The sequence below is a fragment of the Peromyscus californicus genome, unplaced genomic scaffold (genome assembly GCF_007827085.1).
Source record: "Peromyscus californicus insignis strain IS unplaced genomic scaffold, ASM782708v3 Scaffold_18__1_contigs__length_77618521, whole genome shotgun sequence".
Taxonomy (NCBI): Eukaryota; Metazoa; Chordata; class Mammalia; order Rodentia; family Cricetidae; genus Peromyscus; species Peromyscus californicus.
Genome location: NW_026294480.1, coordinates 67,121,952 through 67,149,420, shown reverse-complemented (window position 1 = coordinate 67,149,420; position 27,469 = coordinate 67,121,952). Strand labels below are relative to the sequence as shown.

The window sequence follows — 27,469 nt, the reverse complement described above, 5'->3', positions numbered from 1 at the left end:
CAGAGAGAGAATGTAGACATGGCCAGCAGGCTGGAACTGACCAGGGCTATCTGTGGGAGAAGAGAATAGCAGTGGATAGAGAATAAAGAAAGCCTCGGGAGTGAAGAAGGAGCAGAAAGAGAAAGGCGGAGACAGAGAGAGACAGAGAAAACAGCCAAAATAGCAGAGTTATCAGGATAATCATGAGCGGGGAAGGAAGCCCAGGAGATAGAGGGACTCCAGGGTAGGGAAGGAGGTGAGAGGGGCTGTCATGTTAGCAAGGACTTTGAAATGTCTCACAGGTATGTATGAAACTGAGGGAGCCCAGAGGCCAACATGAGCATTTACATGCTAATAGGCACCGTAGGGAGCCCTATGTGGCTTCTGCCAGAGGTAAGGGAAATGACACTTTTTGGTAGATGGGAACCAGTTTCACAAGTTCTTGAGGAATACTTTTGTCTAACTGCCAGAAATCCTCCTATAATCCAGGTTGAGACCATTTCTGGATATTTAGACTGCATTTTGGAGTTTGGGGAATTAGAGTTTTCTTTGAACCTAACATATAGATCACACCTTTGAAAAAGACAGTGAGATCCCTTCTTTGCGTACATTTTGTTTGTTTCCAAACTGTGCAGTAAGATTGTTTTTTCTCACTACACTCTCGCAAGGTAAGAGAATGTGATTCAAAGGTAGAATTCTTGCTTTACAAGCATGCTTAGACTCTATCCCCAGAAACATGCTCCTACCAAGATGTGCTGGCTCAAACTAAAACAAGCAGGTCAACCAGTCAAAACCAGAAGCTTTAAAATTGTGAGCCAAAATAAAACATTTTCCTTATTGGTTAATTATCTCATGCATTTATCATGGAAATAGAAGTCTGTTGGGGTTCAGGTGGTCTAAAGTTCCTTTCTCAGGCACAATCCCTGGTCCAGATGAGGCCAGGTAACTGAGGAAAATTGAAGGCACCAGATAAGGCCTAGAAAGAATGTCCTCTGGGCAAAAAAAGGCAACAAAGGCAGGGGCGTGTGGAAGGAGGAGCTCAGATAAGGTAGTCAGGGAGACTCTTGCTCAGGCTCTGCTTGCAGTACTATTTCTAGTAGCTATGGAAACAATGATTAAAAAAGCAGGGAGAAAAATAACTGTTCATCCATAAAGTGAACCCAGAGTCTTGTGCCTCTTTCTACCATTGTATTCCTTTCCAGGGCCCGTGATGCACGGGACTGAACTGGCTGTGGCAAAAATCTAACAGCGCTTAATAGAAGACTTTTGCTATTGGTAATTTGCTTAATTTTGTTCAGTTCCATGTATGAAAAGATCTCCATGAAGATGAGAAAGCGGGAGGCACAGATAGGGGAGACCTCAGCTTATATAGGCTGCTTAAAACCATGGGACTGGATAAAACAGTTAATGCTTTCACATTTACCTTTTTATTACCCAGCTGCAGTAAAAGTGGATCAGGTACATTGAGTAACTCTTCCTAAATTACGTTCCATGGTAGTTTGAAGTTATCTATGTCACTTTATTGACATGGTTATAGCTGGGAAGAAGAGCAATGAAGCATGCCTCAAAAAATACATGGTTTAGTCATGGGTTGATTCAGGCCTCACTAGTAACTTTGAAACTGCATATTTTCTGCACGTAGCTTCACCTAATGTTGTTCTCTATCAGATTGAAAAGAAGACACGAGTTTTATCATTTTAATTTACTTTGATTGTGTTCCATTACCATTTTGTCTCTGATCTATCCAAAGCCAATTGATTTCCAATAAAGAACGGAGTTTTCTTTAATTTTTAAATCCATCTAATTAATTGCTTTAATTACAAACTTAACAGAGTTGCAGGGGGTGCTTCATTTAAAGTTTATTCTTAATTAAAGAAAATATAAGAGAACAAATACAGAAAACAGTCTCCTATTGCTAATAGGCTCTTTCTTTTTTAACAGAATGTAGTGTTTCATTCTTAAGTCCCATTTCCACTAATATTCTTAAAAATACACATTGATATCTTTTTGATAAACATTGAGATAAACATGATGATCTGACTTGAAGTTATTTTTTTTTAATTTTTGGAATAGTAAATTCTGATTTGAAAATTCTGCTGTCTGCACATTACTGTTCTATCATTTCATCTCTCTCCTTATTTCTTGCAGTCTGTCCCTCTCGTAATTTATCTCTAAGTTTAACCTTGCACAGGAGAGTCATTTTGTACTTAAGCAGAAGGAAACTGAGGAACTGGAGTCCTTATTCCCATTTTCCACTGCCATCACTTCTGAGCACCCTTCCCCACCCTCAATTGGAACATTGTCTTTTTTTTTTTTTCTCACGCTGTAGACCAGGCTGGCCTCGAACTCACAGAGATCCGCCTGCCTCTGCCTCCCGAGTGCTGGGATTAAAGGCGTGCGCCACCACCGCCCGGCTGGAACATTGTCTTTTAACGTTATGTATTTACTTACCATTTAAAGCCTTGCAACTTTGTTGCATAGCATGAGCAAAAACACTTGAAGAAACAGGATCCTTGTGTCATCCTGATTACAGACTTCTAGACCTACCGGCCAATGACCCTTGCCAGTGCTCTGGGGTCTTGGGACTATGGGTATCTAAGGAGAGATAAGGTACAGGTGCTACTGAGAACTTACGAGCACTTATGAACTCTTAGCATTGCTCTTTATAACAGGTGATGGGATTCATAACGACATTTTGTTCATGTAGCATAAGGGTTTCTGCCATATTCACTCCCCATTATTCCTTCCTGCTAGTCCCCTTTTAGGTAATTTCTGTTGTTTCAGTTCCTATCCTTCTGCCTCTTAGATATACCATAATTTCTAAGATTTTCTCGAAAATTCTCTGTAACTATAAATTTCTTCACTGTGTAAGTGCAAAATCTAATGTAAAGCTACATAACTTCTATTCCCAATTGCTGTCCTAAATTAAAGAAGTTCACTAAGAAATATACATTTTAGATCTCTTTTGGTGTGTGTTGTAGTTTTTATTTGCATGTTCATTAAAATAAACTTTATAAAATTTAAATAAGATTTCCTAACTTAATTCATGTTATCATATGAACACTAGTGAATATAAAAAACATATCCTTGAAATGTAGAAAAGAAATATTGCTGAGAGCTCACACCATGTAAAGGAGTCTTTAAATAGCATCTTAGAGTTGAAAATTAGGAGTTGCATGTATCAGTTACTGTTCTATTGCTGTGACGAAACACCATTACCAAGGCAACTTGAAATGTGATCCTAGTTAGCTTTATTAAATAAAAACTCAGAGTCAGAAACGATGTTGAAAGCTGAAAGTTCAGAGAAGCAGAGCCGCCAGCCACTAGAGAGTTCTTACCTCTACGAAATCTCAGACAGAATAGGGCATCAGGTCTCTATGAATCCTCAAACTAAATGGGCCCAGATCCTGTCTCCACCCGCCTTATATTCCTGTCTTCACCTCCCTAGTACTGGGATTAAAGGTGTGTGCCACTCAAGAACTAGGATCAAAGGCATGAGATCCCAAGTGCTGGGATCAATGACTTGAGCCTCCTGGGATATCCTCGGATCAAAGGTTTGAGCCTCCCATGTGCTGGGGAATCAACGGTGTACACCACCACTGCCTGGCTCTGTTTCTGTTTTAGACTGGTTCAATCTTGTGTAACCCACGGTGGCCTTGAACTCCTGATCTTCCTGTTTCCTTCTCCCAAGTGCTGAGATTAAAGGTGTGTGCCAACACTGCCTGGTCCCTATGGTTAACTAGTGGATAGCTTTGCCCTCTGACCGGCAGGCAAGCTTTACTTGTCAGAACACAAACAAATATCATACAACAACGACTTATAAATAAACTTATAATAAAGAACTGGTAGCTTGCTTACAGTTTCTGATGGTTAGTCATGATGTTCATGGTGGGGAAGTGGTGGCAGGCAAGCAGGCATGGTGCTGGAGCAGTAGCTGAGAGCTCACATCTAATCTACAATTTTCAGGTAGAGAGAGAGACTGGGCCTAGTGTGGGCTTTTAAAACCCTAAAGACCACCTCCCAGTGACACAGTTCTGCCAATAAGGGCAAGCCTCCTAATCCTTACTAAACAGTTCCTTTCACTGGAATTGAGCATTCAAACATACAAACGTATGGGGGCTTTTCTCATTCACAGCACCACAGCATCTTGTATAGGTTTCAATAATAACAGAAAAGTAGAAACTTGCTTTTAATATAAAAGTATCCGTTTAAAGTTGCCCTTCAGTTTCTAGAAGGTATGTGTAGAATCATGGAATCCAGGAACTAAATTAGTTTCCTCAAAAGCAAAAGACCAGCATGGGTCTGGTTGTCAGACCAAAGTCTGGTTTGAAGTGATAGTTGAGCCAGTTTCCTGGCAGAGAAAGACTTCCATAAGACCCTTCTTCCTCCCACCTCTTTACAAAGACCCTTTATTTTTTTTTAAGTTAAAATTCTCCTTTGATGCTGTCCTACTTTATCATAACATCAGATCAGCTTTGGACCAGCTCCTCCCTTGCTCATATGGTGTTTAATATTTCTCATCATCGGATTGTCAATGGGATTTTAAACTCACACAGCACAGCACACAGTGAACACCAAGGCTAGTGATCACATTAGGCTTTGCTGATAGCTACAATATCGAGTAAGGTCATCAGGTATGCTATAGCATGAAAACATTTGATGTGATATGTTGATTTTCTGTTAGATCTGAGTAAATAACAAAATGGTAGGGTATAGCTCTGACTGGCTTTATAATCCTGGCTACCTCAGGTATGTAGCAGAGGCAGTTGGAATAAGTCTTTAGGTAGGCATTCTGTTTGAGAGGCAGACACTACCTTCTTGTCAGCCCAGAATTTGCACACTTGGCAAGCTGAGACATTGTCAGCTAGTCTGCAGTTGTTGGAGATACTATCAAAACAAAACAAACAAAAACCTACTGATTAATTCCATTTCATTTCTGGCAGCTGAAATTTCCATTAAACTCTCAATTTTTGTTGTTTCTTACTCCAGTGCTTTGTTTTTCTCTCTCATATCATAAGAAGATTAGTGAGTGGGCTGGGGAAATGCCTTTGCAGTTACGATTGCCTCTTTCTGTACAGCAGATCTAACACCTTCTTCTGGCCTTGGGGGCACCTTCACCTCCATGCTTATACCCATATACAAACACACACATACACATAAGAATGATATAAATATTTTTAAAAGGAAATTGGTGACAGAATTAGCTAGATTATTGATAGTTATAAAAATAGATGAGCCCGTAGAATTTGAGAAATAAAGACATGAGGAATATTTTGCTGCAACAAATTAAAAGTAACAAAAGCAGCACTTTTATTTTGAAAAAAAATATTTTTGAAGTTACAAAAACTCATTAAATCAAAACTTTACCAACCTACTCTGAGATATTAATCCTCAGAAATAGCTTAAGGAAAAAAATAGTAAAAAAGAACATTGATGGAGTATGTGGGCTGGGAAACCTTGAGTAGAAAAATGTATCTAATGCAAAATAGAAATAACTATTAACTTGATCTGTTTTTTTTTTATGCTTGACCTTAGAAAAAGGCCAAGAAGCAATTAAGTCAATATTTTTTAAATCAAAAGCTAATTTTTTGATAATTTTTTTTTACTGTTATAATGTAAATATACAGATAGCAGATGAATTAGAGGAAAGTTTTACTTCAAAAATTACTATAAAAAATTTTTCTGAGACAGGGTTTCTCTGTGTAACTTTGGCACCTTTCCTGGAACTCACTCTGTAGCCCAGGCTGGCCTCGAACTCACAGAGATCCACCTGCCTCTGCCTCCCACGTGCTGGGATTATAAGGCATGCACAACCACTTCCCGGCTATTATAAATTTTTAAATGGATATTGTGCATTTCTGTGCACTAAAATGTGTATTCCTAGGTATACAACTTTATTTTTCTCACAAATTTACACACAAAGACTCTGTCACAGAATACAGACTACTTATTTGTTCAAATTATAAACCAAATAGGAGAGACCCTATTTGACATTGGATTGTCAGAGAAACAAGAACGGAATTGGGAATTCAGAGCCTCTTTCTGTCAGTAAAATGTGCAGCACTTTATTGGGGGTGTCCATCTTAGAGCTTTGGCAGTGTTCCCTTCCTTTGCCACTGTTTATGACTGCATTGTATTAAAAATAATGCCCGTGTTGCTTTTTGTTTGTTTCGTTTTGGACAGAATATCGCTATGTAGTCTGTGCCTGGAACTCACTGTGTAGAGCAGGTTGGCCCTCAAACTTATAGAGATTCTCCTGCCTCTGCCTCCTGAGTGTGGAAACCACTTCTATGTTTGAGTTTTTCTTTTTTTTTTTTTTTAATCTTACAGTTTTGGGAGCTCATGACTTCAGGGAAAATTTGGCTGTTAAGTTCTTCCTCAAGGTCCCTTGAGATACCACAGTTAAACTCAGAGGAACAGGTACTACACTTTACCTTATCCAAAAGGTGAGGAGACACAGCAGATACAAATATGAACTCGAAAAGACTGTGACAGTATTCACAAGACCTGAACACAAGCTCACACCCAAACAAACAAACAAAGAAACAGAAAAGAAAGAAAAGAAAAAAATAATCCCAGGTTGACTGAAGGAAAGTGGGTACAATATCTCACCCCTAGTCAAGAAGCTATTCACAAATATAGCTGTGGGGAGAGGTAAAAATCAGTTTTCCTCAATGCAGTAAACACAGGTGGTATCTACCACACTCTAAGACATGCCCCATGATCAGGAGTAGTGGTCTAATACAAATCAGACTCTGTGTTTTAGTGCCTTTTTCCTTTTGTAACTTTTTTTTTTAAGTGAGAGAAAACATTGTTTGGTGGGTAGTGGGATGGGATGTAGGATCTGGTCAGTTTTGGAAATGGGGAAGAATATGATAAAATATACTATATGAAATTCTCAAAGTATTAATCTTTTAAATTAAAAGGGATTGCAGTTAGATGAAAGCAGTTATATTTGCTTCCACTGTGAGAATCTGATCTAAGATTCTAACATGAGAATTTAAACAACTGTTGTTCTTTGGACATCTTTTCCCATCTCTGATGATACATGACCTTCGTAGCATGGATGCTCCAGGATAGCCAGGTGGTGCTATGCATTTTGGACCTTAAAGTTAAAAAAAAAAAAAACAATATGATATTATGGTTTGGGGTTGTATTGTCTAGGTCTGTGACAATAACTTTGGAGGTTATCAAAATAAATATACCTAACAAGCTTGTGATATGTTCAGATGTGAGGCTTAAAGTAGGTGTTCTTATGGTGAAGGAAAGGAATTTCCTCCCATTTCAGACAAAACAGAATCTGTAGAAGAAGCTGATTCTCTTGACTTTAAAAGACTATGCCAGTTTTAGACCTGGCCTGAATGAGCAATACGGGAACAAAGTCCTCCTCAGGGCTGCCTTGTGCTGAGAGCTTCACGGTGCATTTCTCTAGGGATGAGTTCCAGCTGTTGTTATTCAGACTGACTTGGTAAATTGGGACTGCTATCAAAAACAACAAAATAAATTTGACATTTTTCCCTTTTAGAAACTAAAGCTTTCAAACTGTGAAAATGTTTTATTTTTTTTAAGTGAAATTAAATGGAATTCTAAATATCAGCTGTGAAATCTTTCTAGGTGCAAAGAATAATCTCAATTTTAAAGGGGATCTGGGGCTCTCTTAAGGAACCCAGGTTTTATGAATATAAATCTCTAGTGTGTGGTGCATACAGAGTTTCTTCTTTCAGTCAATAAGAAGTCTCACAAAACATAATAGAAAACGACATGACCTCCATCTATGCTTTATTCTTTTCTTCTTGAATTCAGCTCATCAACAGAGGACCACGGGGGTGTACCTTTAATACCCTGACTTTCTGTCTTGAGGATAAATTTGCCGACAGAAATAATAGAAAGAAATTCTCTTTTCTAGGAAATCCATAGCCTCAAAAGATGAGGTAAATAAATGACTGTATATGTTACATAGATTTTGTGTACCCCTGTGGTACTTCACAAGTTGTTTGTTTTTCTTCACCTGTAATTTACTTTGACATCTGTGAAAGACTATCTGAAGCATGACTAGTTGCAATTTTCTAGCTCTTACTGGTGATATAATTAAGGGATTCATAGGCATTGTAGACTAAATTGACATGTAAACAATATGCTTGGAGATGATAAGCACAGGCTAATTTACATATCAAAAATCAAACATAAATAAGGAGCTTTTTTCTTAAGTCTTTTGACAGAGTCTTTTTGATGTCTTATTTTCTTCTTATAATTATATTATCGGTGTAGATTTGGCTTAAAATAGAAATATTTATTTTGTCCTTGGTAAGCATTCAAATCTTAGAGTGATATGTTCAAAACTGAACAGAAAGCCAATTTATATAATTTAGAAGTAAAATCAAGCAAATGAGAAAGAGTTGGATGTTTACAGAAATAGAGAAGTTATTTGCAAAATAAATACTGTTTCTGGAAAGAAATGGTAGATGCCGAATTCTATGGTAGATTGATATCTCTTTTAGTCTATTTAAATAAGCCTGATGAATATAAGCTCTGCTCAGATTCATTCAAGGTTTCCTTATCCTTTTAAATACTGCAATATGTGTCTATCTGGCTTCCAATCTTGCTTCTTGTCTTTAGTCTTAATGTAATACACAGTGAGAACTTCAACGTTTAAGTTAGATTGTGTACCTCCTTTTCTCTAAATTCTACGCTGACTCTTCTTCTCATTAAGAGTCAAGGTCATAACAAAGGCTTGCAAGACTTCACCTGACAGCCCCTAGTGACCTCTGTCAGACTAGGAAGTTTCTTGTTGCTATGCTCCAAACACTGACCTGTAGTTTCTTGAGTCAGATAGGCAGACTCCTGCCTTAGGAACACTCTCCCCATGGATAGCTCTAGGTCTTACTATGTTAACTCCTTCACGAGGTGTATAAGGACCATTCTATTTAAAACTATAGTTTAGCCCTCCCTGACCTAACCACTATCATTTCCCAGCAGATTTCTGCCATATAGCATGGTAATGTTGTTGTTGTTATTATACAACATACAATTATGTCTGTTGTAATTATCCATCCTTCAGAAATCTTAGGATTTTTAACTCAACAAAGAAAGAGATCTTGATCTGTTGAATTCTGCAGTCTTGCCAAGATATTTCTAAAGTTTGCTTTAAAAAATATTTTTGCAAAAAGTCAGAGATACCTCCACACCCACTGTTAGGAGTCCCACAAAAAAACCCCAAGCCAAACAACCACAACATATATGTGGAGGATCTAACACAGACCCATGCAGGTTCCATGACCACTGTTTCAGTCGCTGTGAGCCCCTATGAGTCCTGCTTAGTTGATTCTATGGGCTGTGTTCTCCTGGTGTCCTCAACCCCTCTGACTCCTGCTCTGGGGACCCTTTTCCTCCTACTGGGTTGCCTCATTCAGTCTTGATATAAGAGTTTGTGCCTGGTCTTATTGCATCTTCTTATGTCACATTTGATTTATATCCCTGGGAGAACTGCACTTTTCTGAAGGAAATCAGAGGAGCAGTGGATGTGGGGGGAGAGGTGAGGTGGTGGTGAGGGAACTGGGAGGAGAGAAGAAGGGGAGGCTGTAGCCTGGATGTATTGTATGAGAGAAGAATAAAGAAAAGAAAAAATGTTTTGATCATATTACAATTTTAACATTTCTCCATATATATGTATATGCCGTTTTGCTCTCTCTCAAATTCATGTATTCTTTTCTCATTAATTGTTGTTGTATCCATATGTGTATATGCTTATATATTCCTAAATATATACAGACTGCTCAGTTCTATAGTGTTACTTTTATGTATGTTTTCAGGGCTGAACATTTGGTACTGGTCAACCAGTTGGTGTGGTCTTCCCACGAGAGGATCACCTCTCCCATTCCAACTTTCCCCAGTTACCTATAGTTCTTTGTGTAATGCTGAGGCATCATGAGCTTATTCACATCCAGTTTGGCATATTCATTGGTGTTTTCCTTGTTCAGCTCATGTTTGTGCGGTCACGTTGGTGAGACTTTACAGCTGTAACTTCTGCCATAGAGGACACAATCTCCTAGCAAACTCTATTTGGCTTTTATAATTGTTCTGACACCTCTTCCACAATGTTCCCCATGGAAGAGAATCCACAAACACTAATTTACTAAGCCAGCCTAATCCCTAAAGACACTTGTCCTTCTTCCCACAGATAAGTGTAGTCTTTGCCTCTCATCAAGAAAACTTCTCTTTGCAACAGATGGATACTGCTACTGAAAAATACAACCCATCAAAATGCAAAGTTGTGGGGCCCAGTCCCAAAGGATACATCTAGAAAACACTGCTCCACCTAATCGTTGCTTTTTGTAAAATGCCATTAGTCTTTACACATTGTTAACTGACAAGGCAATGAAACATGAAATAATAAAATACAATGCTTTTGTTTTAAAGATTAAAATGGATTATACCTTTTAGAGTCTACTAACATTTTGTGTCCTTTGCCCCCTAGGGGTCTGGGACTTAGACATGTTTAAAAGTCAAATAGATATATTTTATCTAATCCTTTGTAGAACCTATTGCTACTAGAACATTCTACAGAGATTTAACCTTGAACATAGACACTCACACATCAGAGCAGGGACATGCACACATACACACACTCATGATACCCTAACACACACATATGAAATGAGTGAAGGAGGCTCAGAGATAGCAAAATCAGTGACAAAATATACATTAATAGACTGCAAGAACAATCTCAGCTAACACAATAACTTAATTAATTAAATGATATAAACAATATTAATACCCTGCACTATGGTGAAGGACATATCAAAAAGAATTAAAGTCCCCAAATCCAAAGAAACACTTTTTTAATAAATTTCAGTTGATTTTGTATATAAAAGCAGAAATATTGAAATTAATGCCTTCTTCTCTGTGGTTTAGTTTTATTTTCTATGAGTTATTTCATTTAATCTCTCCAGAAAGTTGTCATTCTAGGATGAATAAATATTGTTCTACAAATACCAACATATTGTTGTCCTCATTTATAAAGTAGTCTTATAGGATTTTAATTTTTAAACCTCAGTTCCTGGGGAAGGAGGTGTCACACTGACACTAAATAGTCCTCAAAGCTGATTAATTGACCCCTTAGCTTCCATCATCCCCTGGCCAAAAACGTCATCAGACAATATCTGAAGGCAGAGACTCCTGCATTTTGCAATTACTCAACAACCTGATGTTACCTATGTATTATAGAAGTGTCTTTATTTATGACTTACTTTGTTTTGTTACTATAAAAACTTCCTGAATCCATTATTATTGGAACATGGTGTTAGGATAAACTGTTAATAGACCATGGAACTTGTTTTGGCTGCAGAAAAAGATATTATCTTTGAAGTAGGAGTTGGGATTTTGTGTGAACCTATTACTCAACATAAATGACATAACTGAAAGTTTTAACCTGTAGTTATTTATAGTTTCTTATTCCAAATTCATATCCTGTTGCTCTTGACCCTTATGAAACACTACCTGAAATGACCTATTGGTCTGCTTCTACCACATCACAGAAATTCAGATCATGGTCTCCTTTCTCTAGAAGAGTCTCAGTCACAGTTCCATCGAATTTCTTACTCATTCCTTGATTATGACAAGGTTGGTATGACAGAGCATGTATGCCCATACTTACAACAATTAGAAGGCAGAGACAGGACAACTGAGAATTTGAGGTCACCCTGGACTACATAGCATGAATCTGAGATTCTATTTCCAAAAATAAAAAAGAAATAATTATGATACACATACCTTCATGAATATATTTGAATATATACATACATTTTTGTTTAAATCTCTTTCTTACAAGGTGTCCATTGAAGGCATATGTAAATAGATACGTTCATAGTTCTATGACCAAATTAAGTCTGTAATAAATGTGGCTACAATGATCTCTAAATCATCCAATCTTGCCTCCATTCCTTTCCAATAATCTTTTTTTTTTCATAAGTTACATTTAATCAGCTAAGCCTTAGCCTTTTAAAAATGATCTTTAGCCTATTGCTTGGGAAGTTTTTCACATTTGCAAAGAGATGGCTGATTTGATTCCAGGGCACTGAGGTTCAAAGTCTTATCGTAACTAAGAGTCCTAACAATCTGATACATATTTGGCTACCATTACTTTAAAACTAGATGAAAGAAGTAGTCATCATAAGAGCCAGAGCTTAGCAGCCTAATGCTCTGAATCTAATTTATATGCGTAGATAATTGCATTTATCTACATTGTTTTAAACTATCTAGAATATAAATAAAATATTTGAGTATTAATGAGGCAAATTCAAGAAAGTTGATGTAAATACAGCTGTACAATTCATATCTGTATGCCACTACATATATTTATATGTGTCTATATATTTAGCATAATTTAAATATATGTGCTATACCTTCTTCCCCAAATATCTAGGAGCTCAAAAATCTAAAAATCCCAAACGTTGTCTCAGATATAGGAGGATGCACACCCAGTTATATTCTCTTTACGCTTCTTGAGCCTCTTTCCCAGCATTTCCAGTATTTTAATTTGTAGTCATTTGGTGTGTGGAAGCATCTGTGTTTACCCGAGGTTTGTGCACTCCTGAGAGATAGGGAATATCATCCTGCTTCTCTTAGTGTTTTCTCCCAGAGAAACTGCCACAGTGCTGCAAACATGATTGTTGAATAGATATTGAAGGGAATGGATCTGTCTTTTGTCAATTCCTGCTGCAGCAGGGCATGACACATTTTGGACTGATAGTTACTGCTTTGATGGAGTACTGACATCCTATGTACATATGCAAATGACACTGCCTTCAACTTTGGAGTTCAGCATTCATTGTATTAAATATTAAAATGAGCTCTCTGTAGAGTACTGCCTCTTACTGTCACTTGATTAACTGCCCTATAAAGTTATTTTATAATGCCAGAGAAAGTGCTAAGTATTCAAGACATCACAAGACTTTACTATGGGTTTTAGTGTGTAGAGGCACTTTGATTTTAAAGCTAGAATGAAATTAACTATGGAGATAGAGAAGCCAGAACACTTTTCTCGCACAATGGTCTCTCACAGAGTTTTCTATTCTCCTTTATTTATCTGAGTTACAATATAAAGACTCAGGTTTTTTTTTTTTTTTTTTTTTTTTTTTTTTTTTTTTTTTTTTTGGTTTTGTACATATTACAATGGAATGGCTAGAGAACCTAGTAAGTTTCACATATCTGTAGCGTGAATTCTAAGTTTTTGGTCTGAGAAGTCGTGGAAGTAAGAGGTGACTTTTGCTAGCTCCTTTATGTCTCTGATCTTTCAGCATTTATCCCTATATATGACTCTGCATTTTTATTAAGACTAATTAGCATTTGTGATATACATATCCACCAAGTTCATTTCTGAAACAGGCCAATTAGGAGCAACAGAAACATGATTTTCCTGTTCTTTGTTTCCAAATAACTTTTATACTGAATATTCAGCCTTTTATTTTTCAATATGTTATTTCTATTGAATCCTCGTGTGCTGGATAGTTTTATGTCAAGTTGACACAGGCTAAAGTCATCTGGGAGCAGGGAACCTCAATTAAGAAAATGCCTCCATAAGATTGTAGGCAGGCCCGTAAGGCATTTTCTCAATTAGTGATTGATGGAGGAGGGCCCAGCCTCTTGATAGTGGTGCCATTCTTGATATGGTGGTCCTGGATTCTATAAGAAAGCAGTGTGAGCAAGCCATGGGGAACAAAGCAGTAAGTACATCCTCCATGGCCTCTGCAAGAGCCCCTGCCTTCAGGTTCCAGCCCTGTTTGAGTTCCTGTCCTGACTTCCTACTATTATGAAAGCTTAAGCTTCAAGATCATGATGGGAAAATGTACAGAGACGACCAGCCACACTAGTGGAAAAGCATGAACTGTGGACCAACAGCTGAGGAGCCCCCATGGGACTGGACTGGGCCCTCTGGATACTCAAGACAGTTGTTTAGCTTGAACGGCTTTTTATTTTGGGGGGGGGGGGGTGGCCCTCAGGCAGGGGGATTGGGATCTGTCCCTGATTCATGAACAGCCTTTTTGGAGCCCAGTGCCTGAATGTGACACCTTGCATAGCCTTGATGCAAGGGGGAGGGGCTTGGACCTGCCTCAACTGAATGTGCCAGGCTCTGCTGACTCCCCATGGGAGATCTTGACTTAGAGGAGATGGGAATGGAGAGTGGGTTAGGGAGGAGGGCTAGGGGATGGGGAGGGAGGAAGAAGGGTGGATCTGTGGTTGGTATGTAAGATGAATAGAAAATTTCTTAATAATAATAATAATAATAATAATAAACAATAAAAAGGAGAGCATTTTTATAACAGTATGAAATATAAAGGTGTATTTTCCTATTTAAATGCATACAAATGACAGGAAAAGCCTGTAGAAGAATGGAGAGATGTTAGAAAGCTAAAAGTATAAAGAAAACCAATAAAATTCTATTAATGATGAAGTTTTTGCCAATAACTATGAGTGTTTTAAACAAAATATATGATCAGTAACTCAGACAAGCCATCAAGAAATGTAAAGTATGCAAACCTACTTGAAAATGAGGTAAGGATAATGCCATCTGGTCTCCCCCCATTCCTTTACATAAGTGATTGTTCAATTAAAAGCACATAAAGAAAGAAAAGGAAAATAAATTCCACACGAGGCAAAACACATTGTCCTATCTTAAAATCATTGTGGCCTGGATATATTTAAGAGAAAAACTCTTTTGAGAGTATGTTTTTAGTTAAGGCTGAAAATAAAATACATATATTTTTATGGTAGAGTTTTTGGAAGAATATCTTTGGAAAGACTATAATTTTAATGAGAACATTGGTTAATATGTGGTCTTGGCTACTAAGGAAGATGGAAAGTGATGAATTATTTCTATTAGAGACTGTGTGTTCTGGCACAAGTCTATATATATCATTTCTGAGTAAATAAGCAAGTACCACTTAGCTTCAAGAGCTTTGCAGGACCATTTCTCCTGAGTGCTTTCTTCTCTGCATATTTACTTTGACCTGTAAGCTGTCTTTTGACATTTAAGTTTACTTATTTTTCCTCCATTATGAGCAAAAAAAATTATTTCTAGTGTGTAAACAATGTATTTATTATTATAAAAACGCATGTCCTAATCACTTTAAAGTTGTTACAAGGTATCCTGACTTTCTTCACTGGCTCTGATTTGTTCTCAGTAACAAGGTGTTTAAAGCTATATTTCAGGCTGACAATATGAAAATTTATTCAGCACAGTGTGGAGTGTTGGCTTAGAATGTTCATACCTCTAGAGCCAATCACTTTTAAAAATAATAAAAGTAATACTAATAATAACTATAATTACCCAGACATCCTTAGCCATAATTGTTCTATTCATATACTAGTATATATATTGTATTATATATACATATCTTATTCATACACAAGAATAAAGTTATTTCCTGCATTTAAACTAAAAAAAAATGTAAGCCAAATATCAACGCCAACTCCCACCAACTTGCTTTTGGACATGGTGTTTCATCACAGCAATAGAAACCCAAACTAAGACAACTCATATCATAATTCTGGGATAACTTTTTCCTGGCTATTGTTTCTCATAGGTTTACTAAAGTCTACATTTAGACCTTAAGTTGTCACATCAACAATTTCCTTCCCCCACTGCAACAAACATATTTATTAGTCTCATGGTGTCCTTATTTAAGACAACAGCCTCTTCATGGTTTCCCTAGTCCTGTTTATTTGAATATCTTCAGTGTTCATCCTCTATCCTTGGGATGTTTTTCCTTGCAAATTACTTCCAAAACATTTACTAAGCTCTTACTATTTTTTTTTTTTTTTTTTGGTTTTTCGAGACAGGGTTTCTCTGTGTAGCTTTGCGCCTTTCCTGGGACTCACTTGGTAGCCCAGGCTGGCCTCGAACTCACAGAGATCTGCCTGGCTCTGCCTCCCGAGTGCTGGGATTAAAGGCGTGCGCCACCACTGCCCGGCCAAGCTCTTACTATTGACAGAAAATGTTGGGTACTTGACATAGTTGCTTTTTGATTTAACAACCTTCTTTTTTACTTTTTCTTACATATAATCTAAGACATTTTTGAGATTTTTCTTTTTTCATCCATCTGAAGCCTCACATTCTACATTTTTGATTTGTGTACCAATTATAGTCTTTTAGGTCAGATTATCTTTGTGAAATGCTTTGGTAATATTAGATCTGATACTAATGTTCAAATTTCCGAAAGTAACACTGTTTATTATGCACAACAAAACATATTTATGCCCTGAGGCTTTTTGCATGTGTATAGTGTGAGTGCACATGTTCACATTTGTATGTGTGTGTTCAGATGAGTGGGTAAGCCCAGAATTAACGTAGGCTGTCTTCCTCAATTGCTTTGCACTTTGTTTAGGCCGAGTCTCCCACTGAACATGGTTTTCTGATTTGAGCTAGTCTAGTTAACTAGATTGCTAGGGATACTAAATTTCTACCTCCTGAGTACTGAGATTACAGGGAACCTCCATGTCTGTCTGGTTTTCACAAGTATTTTGAGGATCTGGACTCCACTCCTCAAATTTGCATGGCAAGCACTTTTCTCACTAGGCTGCTGTGGGATGTTCTGTATGGCAAATGTGTTGCTAATTAGTCAATAAATAAAACACTGATTGGCCATTGGCTAGGCAGGAAGTGTAGGCGGGACAAGGAGGAGAATAAAGCTGGGAAGTGGAAGGCTGAGTCAGAGAGACACTGCCAGCCGCCATGATGACAAACAGCATGTGAAGATGCCGGTAAGCCACGAGCCACGTGGCAAGGTATAGATTAATGGAAATGGATTAATTTAAGCTGTAAGAACAGTTAGCAAGAAGCCTGCCACGGCCATACAGTTTGTAAACAATATAAGTCTCTGTGTTTACTTGGTTGGGTCTGAGGGGCTGTGGGACTGGCAGGTGATAGAGATTTGTCCTGACTGTGGGCCAGGCAGGAAAACTTAAGCTACACTAGGCCATCTCCCCAGCCCTTATATTATAAAACTTCTCTATATAAAAATGATATATCAACTAATTTCTAGATAATTAATAGATTAAATTAATCCATGCAGAAAAAAGCATACCAGTTACTGTGAGGTCAAAAACTTCTCTTGGAATAATCAGGAGGAACTTTTGGGATTAAAGCAATGTTCTACATCTGTATAGGGCTTTTTATTATACAGGTATGTGCTTGTGTTTAAATTCATTGAATAGATGTAGATGTCAGTGACTGTAATGTTTATTTTACTTTTTTTTCTTGCCTGCTCCATTTCTTCAGTTCCTTTTTTGTAGCTTCAGGAAAATCCACCCTTATACATCTTATAATTTCAAAGATCATTATGTTTTCTTCTTGTATTCTTTTCCTGTTTGGAAAAAGAAAATCCCTTCTTACTCTTAGTTTTTGAATTCCTAACTCAGGTGTCTTTTCTTCTGCTTTATTGCAAATATTTCATTTAATTTCAGGTTCTTGGCCATGTTCAAAGTACTAGGTATGAGTTCCATTTAATGGAGTTGGTCTTAAATCCAATTTTAAAAAGAGGGTAGCGACTCTCATAACGTTTGTGCCACTATGCCACCAGTATATCTTGCAGGCATGTCACTGTTATAGGTCCCAGGGTTCATAGATGGGTGAGATCTATGCTTACTCTTCTTTTCTGATGGCATGCAAAGTACCTTCCAGCACCATGGAATTTCGTCAGTAGGGGTGAAGCTCCTAGTTGGGCACCCACTCAACTATTCCTTATTTGATAACATAAATTTTTTTCTTCAGCAATTGGGACTTAACCATGTTGTGGAGGTTAGCCAATAGTATTGGCAATAGTCAGTGATGTTTGGTAAAGGGCAGTCTATGGGATCCCTTTGTTCAACAACTCAGCAAAATATAATCCATTTCTGGCACTGGATATTTTGCTTGATGACATATGATGTGCACTTGGGACATTATCTCCCCACTATATGAACTCCATCTAAATTCCTTTCATACTTGTATGTAGTTTAGGAAGCTCCTACAGTAATGCGTTTCCATGTGAATTTTCAGAAGGCCTTTAGAGTTAATTTTATTCTCCCCTTTACTCTGTACCCCACTTCTTCTTCTTTTAATCCTTCTCTAGTTTTCTTTTTATCTCTTTATAATAATATTCTATTTCCCTTTCCTTGGAAGTTACCCTTCTTCCCTCTGGTCCCTCTGGTTACTGGGATTGAAACACATATATCTAAAAGTTTAAAAGCTCACACTCACACATAAAAAAGCAAACAAACATGTAATATTTGTCTTTTGGGGGATAATTGTTTCTAGCTCTATTCATTTGCTGGCAAATTACATGCTTTTCTTTTTCTCTTTCCTTTCTCTCTCTCTCTCTCTCTCTCTCTCTCTCTCTCTCTCTCTCTCTCTCTCTCTCTCTCTCTCTTTCTTCTTTTTTCCCCTGAAACAGTGTTTCTCTGTGTTTCCCTGGCTGTCCTAGAACTTGTTTTGTAGACCAGGCTGGCCTTGAACTCACAGAGATCCACCTGCCTCTACCTCCCGAGTGCTGGGATTAAAAGCATGCACCACCACTGCCTAGTGACAACTTTATTTTTTGACAGCTAAAAAAAATTCCATATTTTCTTTATATACTCAATTTCTTTATATTTCTGGCTATTATGAGTAGAGCAGCTATGCACACAAATGAGAAAATATCTTTGTAGTAAAATGTGGGCTACTTTGCGTATATGCCTAAGAGTGAAATAGATGGATGTTGTGGTAGATTGATTTTCAGCTTTTTTATGAACCTCCACACTGATTTCCATAATGGTTATACCAGTTTCGACTCCCACAGCAGTGAGTATATTCCCCTTCCCATGCATCCGCCCCAGCATCTGCTGTCATTTGCTTTTTATTAATTTTGGCTGTTTGGCTGTTTTTTTTTTTTATTAATTTTGGACAGGACAAAATTTTAAAGTAGTTTTAATTTGTGTTTTCCTCTTGGCCAAGGATATTGAACATTTTTAAGTTTGAGAATTATCTGTTTAGTTCTATATCCCACCTTTCTAATTGGGTTATTTATTTTCTTGATGTTCAGTTTTTTAAGTTCTGTGTAATATTCCAGACACTAATCCTCTGTCAGTTTTTTTTTTTTTTTTGGTTTTTCGAGACAGGGTTTCTCTGTGTAGCTTTGCGCCTTTCCTGGAACTCGCTTTGGAGACCAGGCTGGCCTCGAACTCACAGAGATCCGCCTGGCTCTGCCTCCCGAGTGCTGGGATTAAAGGCGTGCGCCACCACCGCCCGGCCTCTGTCAGTTTTATAATTGGTAAAGATTATTTTCTCCATAATGTCGCCTGCCACTTCAATCAAATGACAGTGTCCTTTGCTGTACAGAAGCTTTTCATGAAGTCCCATTTATTAATTGTTGGTCTTAATGCCTATGCTATTGGTGGTTGCCTATTCAGAAAGTCCATTCTTGTGCCAATAAGTTCAGGCTATTCCCCACTCTCTCTTCTATCAAATTCAGGGGATCTTCGAGGACATGGGTCTGTAATATAGAATAGATTGTATTGCAGATTACTTTTCCTGTCTATGGATGGTATTTTGGAGGGAAAGTTTCTCATCTGAAATGAAATGTTAATCTAAATTCTATTTTCATAGTTACTTTATATGAATTTCACCTGTTATTTGATATTTTCTTCAGTATTCTCCTATAATACCCATACATCATTCAACTATGAGAGTTAGAGGAGGTCAATTAGACTCCTTAGTTCAGAGTCACTCTCTTCTGGTATGGTGAAGTACTGAAGTACTTTTTTAGTGAGAGCTATACTTGTTTTGATGGGAGGGACTCATGTCTTCGTATTTTGTCCTTGTCTTCTTGGTCTTTTTAGGAATATTCATTCCATCTTTGCTTCCTTCTTCCTCATCACCAAGCCTCTGGAGATATCATTTCCCTGGTAGCATTACATGCTTAGAAGTGGCGGCATGCGGAAACATCTGCTTGGGCTCTGCTCATTTTTCAAGTCACTCTCTTTCAGTTGTCCAGGAGTCAGTGCTCTCCTCCACCAGATCTCAAGCTGACTCTGAACACTCCTGCTCTGAGTGGCACTTGGTTTTTGCCCCCATCTGTTTTCCTCCCCTCTTGGGTGTCAGTTTTAGGCATTATCTTTCTTAATGTTTACTTTCTGACATACAGGACATTTTAAGTTTCCTACTTGTATTAAGGGCATAATTATGGTTGGATTACTTTTTTAAAAAAATATTTATTTATTTTACACCCTGGCCACAGTTTCCCCTCCCTCCTCTCCTCCAAGTCCCTCCCTACTCCCCTTTGTTCCCACCCCCACAATCCACTCCTCCTCCGTTTCTAAATAGCAACCAAAGTTTATTACTTTTTATGACTATCAATATAGTAAGGTTTGTTTATTTATTCACTTTGTGTATGTATTTGCCACATTTAGATTTAAGAAGCTCCCCCTTTTCTATGATACTTGGGGGATATTTCTAACTCTCTCTCTCCCTCTCCCTTTCTTCTTCTTCTTCTCTCATATGATACCTCCTGACCACAGCCTCCTCTCCCTCCACCCCTCCCTGTCCTTCCCTTCTACCCTAGATCCACTCCTCCTGTTTCTCTTCCGAAAAGTGAAGGCCTCCCAAGGATATCAATGTAACTTGGCATAACAAGTTACAGTAAGACTAGGCACAGATCCTCATTATCAAGGCTGGACGAGGCAACCTAGGAGAAGGAAAGGGGTCCCAAGAGCAGGAAAAAGAGTCACTCTGTTAGGAGGCCCACAAGAACACCAAGCTACACAACCACAGAGTTTGTGTAGAGGACCTTGCATAGACCCATGCAGGGTCTATGATCATCACTTCATCTCTAGGAGCTCCTGTGAACCCTGCTTAGTTGATTTTATGGGCTGTGTTCTCCTGGTGTCCTTGACTCCTCTGGCTCCTACAGTCCTTTCTCTACCTCTTTTGTAGGGTTCCTTGAGCTTCTCCTAATGTTGGGCTGTGGGTCTCTGTATCTGCTCCCATTAGTTGCTGGCTGAAACCTCTCTGATGGCAATTGGGCTAGGCACTGATCTATGAGTTTAGTAGAATATCATTAGGAATCAATTCATTCATTCTTTTTTTTTTCTCCCAGTCGTGTTTGGGTCTATCCTAGGTCTCTGGGCTATCCAGTCTTTGGTTGCTGGCCATCTAGGCAGTGTCTAACATGGGCTCCCTCTTGTGGCATTTGCCTCAAGTTAGACCAGTCATTGGCCACTCCCACAAGTTCTGCACTACCATTACCCCAACACTTCCTGCAGGCAGAAGAAATTGTAGGTCAAAGGTTTTGTGGCTGGGTTGGTGTCCCAGTTCCACCAATGGAAGCCTTGCCTGGTTATAGAACTGGCCATCTTACTTAATGTCCTTTCTAAAATCCAGGAAGCAACACTAAATCCAACAATGGCAAACCCTGCAAATCTGACCATTGCTTCAAGCCCATCCTATTCTCACAAGGGATTCTTGGTACTGTAATTGAGAATTGTGTACCTTAAAGGTACGTGGTCAGGGAGACAGTACTACATAGGAATTTCAAAATCCTCTATTCTGTAACTGGTAATGAAACAATGATTCCCATGTTAAACTAATAAGCTCTAGTTTTGTGCAAGTTTACTAGACATATCATCAGTTTATGGAGGTGGTAAAATTCATTGCTTCCCAAACAGGTTTGTAAGTGTGCTCACACACACAGATTGCTTTGGTTGGAGACAGTCTTGAGACTGGATATAGACTTCACACTAGCAGTTAAAATTGGGTGGAATTAAGCTGGAGAAAGTTCTTGTAGCATGATATATAGGCAATTTTGCTAATATTAAGTTGAACATGATAGTGACAAGATGTGAACCTGATAAAATTATCAATACGTGATTTCTTCCTAGGAAGCAAGGAATGAGTATGAGACCATCTTAGGATGGTATCTATTTGGAAGTGTTCCTGAACTCAGTATCATTACCACTACTTATCTAAATGTATTTATTGAAAGCCTAATATTTATCATAGTTGTACATTTTGATTCCATCAAAGAAGGCACACAAAGCTTATCCTAAAGTACACACAATGCTGATAAAACTTTGAATAATTGATACTCATCTTTTGTTAGATCTGAGAAAATTTGGAATGGACAGTGATTTTTGTAGGAATAGTAGAAAAATTCAAAGTTGAAGTAACTACTAAGGAAAACAAAATAGATATATATGTTTGCTAATGTACAAAGTCACAGGATTAGGAGACCAGGGTATTTAATTTTTACAAAGGGTCCAATAAGTGAATAAGGTTCATCAAAATGATAGAGTAGCAATTTCTAATAACTGCACCTGAAACAAAACACACTTTGAAAGCCCAAATCTATTTACCCTCCATCATTTTGGATTCTATTCACACAGAGAGGGAATGTTTAAGAGATGCTTCCTTATTATCTCTCAGTCTGTTGTGCTTCCATACTTATAATTGGAAATACAATTATTTTAAATTGAAAATGGCCTTGGGGATCTTTTTGCCACATTCTGTGTCACAGAATTAGAGATGTAAAGTAAGTCCTTTTTAAAGGAAACACCACAGGCTTAAAACAATGTATGTTTCCTGCTCCCTCCACACATTTAATAAAAAGCTCTACTCACCACCGACTCTCAGGAACCTAGGCGGGTGGAGACGTTAACTCCCAAATCAGGGGGTTGGATAGTGCATTGCCTTTCAACAGCATCAGTGTTTTTTTTTTTTTTTTTTATGTGTTCTTAAAATTTCCTTTCCCCAAACAAAAGGAATAGTTTGCTTCTCATATATTTATAAAAAATCCAAAGGACCTGTAAGTCAGGTAACAACCAACTTCCTCAGACCCGTATTTAAATATGAACTAAAGAAGTCTATCCAAAATTAGCTTTGAGTTATTTGATTAATCAAACCCTTCATTTGATTAACATAGATAGAAACAGGTATTGTTTTTTTGTATACAAAATTATGAGAACAAAGTATTTGCTAATATGTGAAAATTTTAAGATTCTGATGTAGAGACAGCTAAAATCATAGAATTTAAGGGAATCACTTTATTTTTAAAATTTTATGGTGGGTGTGTATACGTGTGTATAGTGTATAGATATATAGTCAGAGGACATTTGGGGTCCTCCTCTATTGCATTCTACCTCTTTCGAGAATCTCATCATGGTTTTCAGGCTGGGTTGCCCAGTCACTGAGCCCATAACACTCCTGTCTTAATTTTAAGCTGTAATAGAACATAAATCCACACTCTTCGTCTGCCAGAAGGTAAATCAGTAAGTCTTTCTATCATCTGTGAAATTTGGGCAAAGTGAGATGGAATAAACCATGCATCCCTGAATTATATTTTGGCACAAATTCTACCTTGTTGCGTTTTCACATCTGAATTATTTCAATACGTTCACACTTGGGGAGATCCCAGTTCAGTCAATTTTTGTGGAATTTTTTTACTTATGGCACATTGAAACACACACAAGCTTAGTTTGCCTTTTTAAGAAATATCACATTTGGCTCTGATAATTCTCTTAAAAAGTTCATTTACCACTCACTAGATTATAGATTAAATATATGAATAAAGAAGTCTCTTTAATTTCAAAATGACAAAATATTATGTGGAAAACAGGCAAAGAAATTAGTAATTCAATAATGCCTAATTATAAAACTATTGTCAGTGTTGGAGACTTAATGTAGTGTTTGGGATTGTGAAAGGCCTCAATGGAGTCAAACTACAGAAATGATATCTGAACTAAATGAAGATATGACAGTGGTACAGAAATAGTGAAGTAAGGTGCTAGCATGAGTCTGAAATTAAGGGGATGTGACTAAATACCATGGTTCATATAGGACTATTACTCTGAAGAGGACAGAGTATATGGAAGTACACCATATCACCTTTAGACATGGTAAGGCTAAACTGTCTTTTGGCAGTACAAACTAGCTCAGGCAAGTTACTGAAACACTCATCTCTCACAGAAGGGTTTTAGGACTACCTTCAACAATATATTCATTTAGTTTTTCATCATTTATTTCAGTTAATTACTCTATACTCAAACCCTAGAAATATGTTTAAGCTCTATTTTCATTCTTGTATGTGGTTGAGTACAGGTGTGGAGACCTTTATGATAGGTCTTCAACTGAACTGGAGATTCAAGGATACAGGTAGGCTGGCTGTCCCACAAGTTTGAGGGATCTACTGTTCTGTCCACCACTCCTCTCCCAGCTGTGGTTAAAGGCAGGAATCTCCATAATGGCATTCAAGTGGATTCTGAATCTCAACTCAGGTTCTCATCCCTGCATGCCAGGCACTATCCTGATCTCTTATACCAGCCCATACATTTTTTTCTTGATCTTCATAAGGAAGTGGTTTTGATACTTATATTGAAATTTAAGGGAGGAAGAGTCTCTCGCTAACACCAAGTGTGGCCTAAATTTGGGGCCATTCATGCCTTTGTGCAAAGCCCACATTCCTTCTGTGGTGTTCTCTGATGCAAACTTCAGAATATCACCCCAACCCAGCTTCAGAGTGACCATTACGGAAGCAACAAAAGCTTGTGCTGAAAACAAATCCTGAGTCTGACCAAAAACCTAGGTTTTGGAGTCTGAGGAATACCTACAAAATGTCTGTTAACTTGTATCTAGTGAAATACATTTTCCTTTTCTGAAGTCAACTTAACTTTTTCCATTAAAATTTTTTTTCAGTGAAAATTGTACTAACCACAAGCCTATGTGAAAATAATAATGGTAAGCTACTGCTTATCCCTGTGGCATTCCTTATTTCAGAAAAGAGGCATTAAATATTTGTCACTAGTTTATTTACAATTTTATTTAGTAATAAGAGTTTAAGAGTTTAATCCAATTTTCAGATCACATCTCTTAAACAATCTTCATTCTGAAAGATAAAAACAAAATTAATGGCATTAGAAGCCCAGTTAAACGTGACAGAAGTCAAAGTAGTTTCATATCTTTTAGCAATTTGATACATCAGAAAGCGTTTACAGTATCATGAGTTTTTCATACTGATTTGCTTCATCACATGTACCAAAACTTTGCATAAATTATGCTAAATAAACCCTTATGCATATGGAAGGAATTTTCTAAGCTACCAGACACATATTTCCTTAATGTACTATTGCTCAACCTCAGAAGGCTAATTTACTAATACATTAAAGGAACCTAAAGGTTTCTGCAGGCCTGCAACTTATAAGCCATATGCACCCCAATATAGGTACAAATCAGTGGTTCTCAACCCTCCTAACGCTGCAACCCTTTAATACAGTTCCACATGTTGTGGTACCCCCAACCATGAAATTATTTTCCTTGCTAAGTCATAACTGTAATTTTATTACTGTTCTGAATCATAACGTAAACATGGTCTCAGATGACCTCCTTGAAAGGGCTAATTGACCCCCAAAAGGGATCACAACCCACAGGTTGAGAACTGCTGATATAAATGCAGCCCAACAGAAAATCTAAGCTCACTCAATCTACTCTGAGTTTTGTTTTTTGCAGATTAGTAACTCAATTGTGGGGTTCTTCCCTGTGTGGGCCTTTTATGCTAATGTTACTAGCTACAGAATCTCAGTAAACTTATTATCTTTATGTCTTCAATGGGGTTTTACTAACACTCATCTTACAGGTTTGTTGAAGAATGTGTTCAGATTCAGTGTAAAGGGGTACTTGATAAACAGACCTTTATTGATCAAAACAGTATTTATTTATAGGCTTGCCAAACTGCCTCTACCAATTACACCTTGACACTTACCTTCAGGAATCAACACACATCAATTTTTGTGTCATAGAAAGTGTAAAGGGTACCTCAACAGAAATTACCGTTTTAGGAAAATTAGAAAACTACTAATTACCTGTTAAAGGGATGCATTAAATATCCTTATTTTTTAAGTAGCTGGTGCCTTACAATAAAGAAAGGAGCAGCAAATCCAGATCCAAAGTACACAGTCATCATGGCTAGTAACCGCCACTTGTTTTCCACCGAAAATGGCAAATTCTGTTGGGAAAGAGAAAAAGCTTCAAAAACGGTTTTTCAAAGACTCCGACTTCACCTAATAAAGGGACGGGGGTTGGGGGTGCGAATCGTGTACATACGTGTATTTTACAATCAGGTGCATTCGACAGAACACGAAACAAAAACACCCAGGTTTTCTGAATACCAGTCGGTACATCCGATTAGGAAAGTCTAAGAAACGGATTAAGTCTTGTATTTTCGATAATTGAAAAAAAAAAAACTACCCTGCAAAGTAGTTATTTTAGAAACGAACACACCACTCTAGTTCACTGTTATTAGAAATTCTCCACCGAGTACACGACAGTCTCCATGGCAGTACAAAGTCTGGCTGTTTTATAGGTAGCTCTGCCCGGTACATCCTTCCTCGTCCCTCAACCAGGCCTCGCCTAACAGTGGCGGGGCTGTGCCTACCCACAACTCGGTTTCTTTACACGTAGGGCTAACCCTGGCCTCCACCGAGGGTTGTACTTCTAATGCGATCTGCAGGTTTAAAGGGCTAACCCACAGGCACGGGCCTTTTCTTTCGGTTCCCGGTGACCTTCACTCGCCGTCCGACGGCGCCCAGCTCCAATCTAACCAACCAAGGCAGGGCACCCTGGAGTCCTCCGGGGCTCGCGGCTCTGCAGAGGGCAGGCAGCGCTGGGCTTCCCGGCTTCCTCGGGCAGCGGGGCTGAGGGCCTGCGGCCTCCTGAGCTCCTGACCTGCCACTGCCCGCTCCACACTCTGCAGGCCGGCCCCGAGGCAGAGGGATGGCGCCCAGCACCCCCCTCCCCGACGCAGCCGGGCCTCACTCACCTTCCCCGGGCCCTCCTCATAGTGGCTGCGGCGGACCACGGAGGTGGTGAACCTCCGCACACTCTGGCCCAACATGGCGCCGCTGGGAGCTCTGCGAGGGGCGCAGAGCGGGAAGGCGGAAGAAACGGCCGCACCAGCACAGTCCCCTTCCTTCACGACCTTGCCAGACAGAGCGCGAAGACCGAAAGGGAAGATGGGAACGGAACTACCGCGGGGACTTCCGGAGACGCAGTCCACCGGCGCTCTCTGAGGATTGTGGGCTTTGTAGTTCAGTTCATACCGGGAGCCCTATCGGCTCCGAGGGATTGTGGGAAATGTAGTTTGGCTCTGGGATGCGCGAGCGAGACCCAGAACCAAAGGATACCTTACTGTCAGTGATTCAGGTGCTGAGCTGTTTTCTGAGTTCAGATTTAGGATTCTTGGGGTTTGTTTCAAGAAACAATTTATTGAGATAACTGAAGCTGTTTGGCTGTGTGGGTCCAAGTGTTTGGAACAAGAAAATAAACTTTTCTGTGCGTGCTTCACACGTTTTTTCATTGCAGTACTTTACCAACACTGCAAGATGGGCAGTGTGATCCTATCAGAGGGTACACAAGCCAGTGAAAAAACAGCATATAGCACAAAGGATGTCATGGATAAAACTTAACTGAAGTGCTAAGAAATGGATTCTTGAA

General features: G+C 38.5%; 1 protein-coding gene and 1 non-coding gene across 2 annotated transcripts; both read right to left on the bottom strand.

Annotated features, from left to right (window-relative positions):
• Positions 1–24,782: 24,782 nt before the first annotated feature.
• On the bottom strand, positions 24,783–26,997 carry LOC128113286 (cytochrome c oxidase subunit 7C, mitochondrial). The gene is made up of 3 exons (XM_052742849.1): positions 26,796–26,997; positions 25,840–25,982; positions 24,783–24,866 (listed from the first exon to the last, which is right to left on the bottom strand). Exons 1-2 carry the CDS (start codon positions 26,868–26,870, stop codon positions 25,866–25,868), a joined length of 192 nt encoding a protein of 63 aa, XP_052598809.1. The 5' UTR covers positions 26,871–26,997; the 3' UTR covers positions 24,783–24,866; positions 25,840–25,865.
• On the bottom strand, positions 24,955–25,016 carry LOC128113890 (small nucleolar RNA Z39). Its single transcript, XR_008219696.1, has one exon. It is a non-coding gene; the product is annotated as a small nucleolar RNA Z39 (small nucleolar RNA).
• Positions 26,998–27,469: the final 472 nt, after the last annotated feature.

What these genes read in the sequence shown, in the direction of transcription:
- LOC128113286 (XM_052742849.1), bottom strand. Translation starts at nt 26,870, where the DNA reads ATGTTGGGCCAGAGTGTGCGGAGGTTCACCACCTCCGTGGTCCGCCGC. An exon ending in ATGAGGAGGGCCCGGGGAAG is followed by an intron (nt 25,983 to 26,795) that starts GTGAGTGAGGCC and finishes CTTTCCCAACAG; the next exon opens with AATTTGCCATTTTCGGTGGA.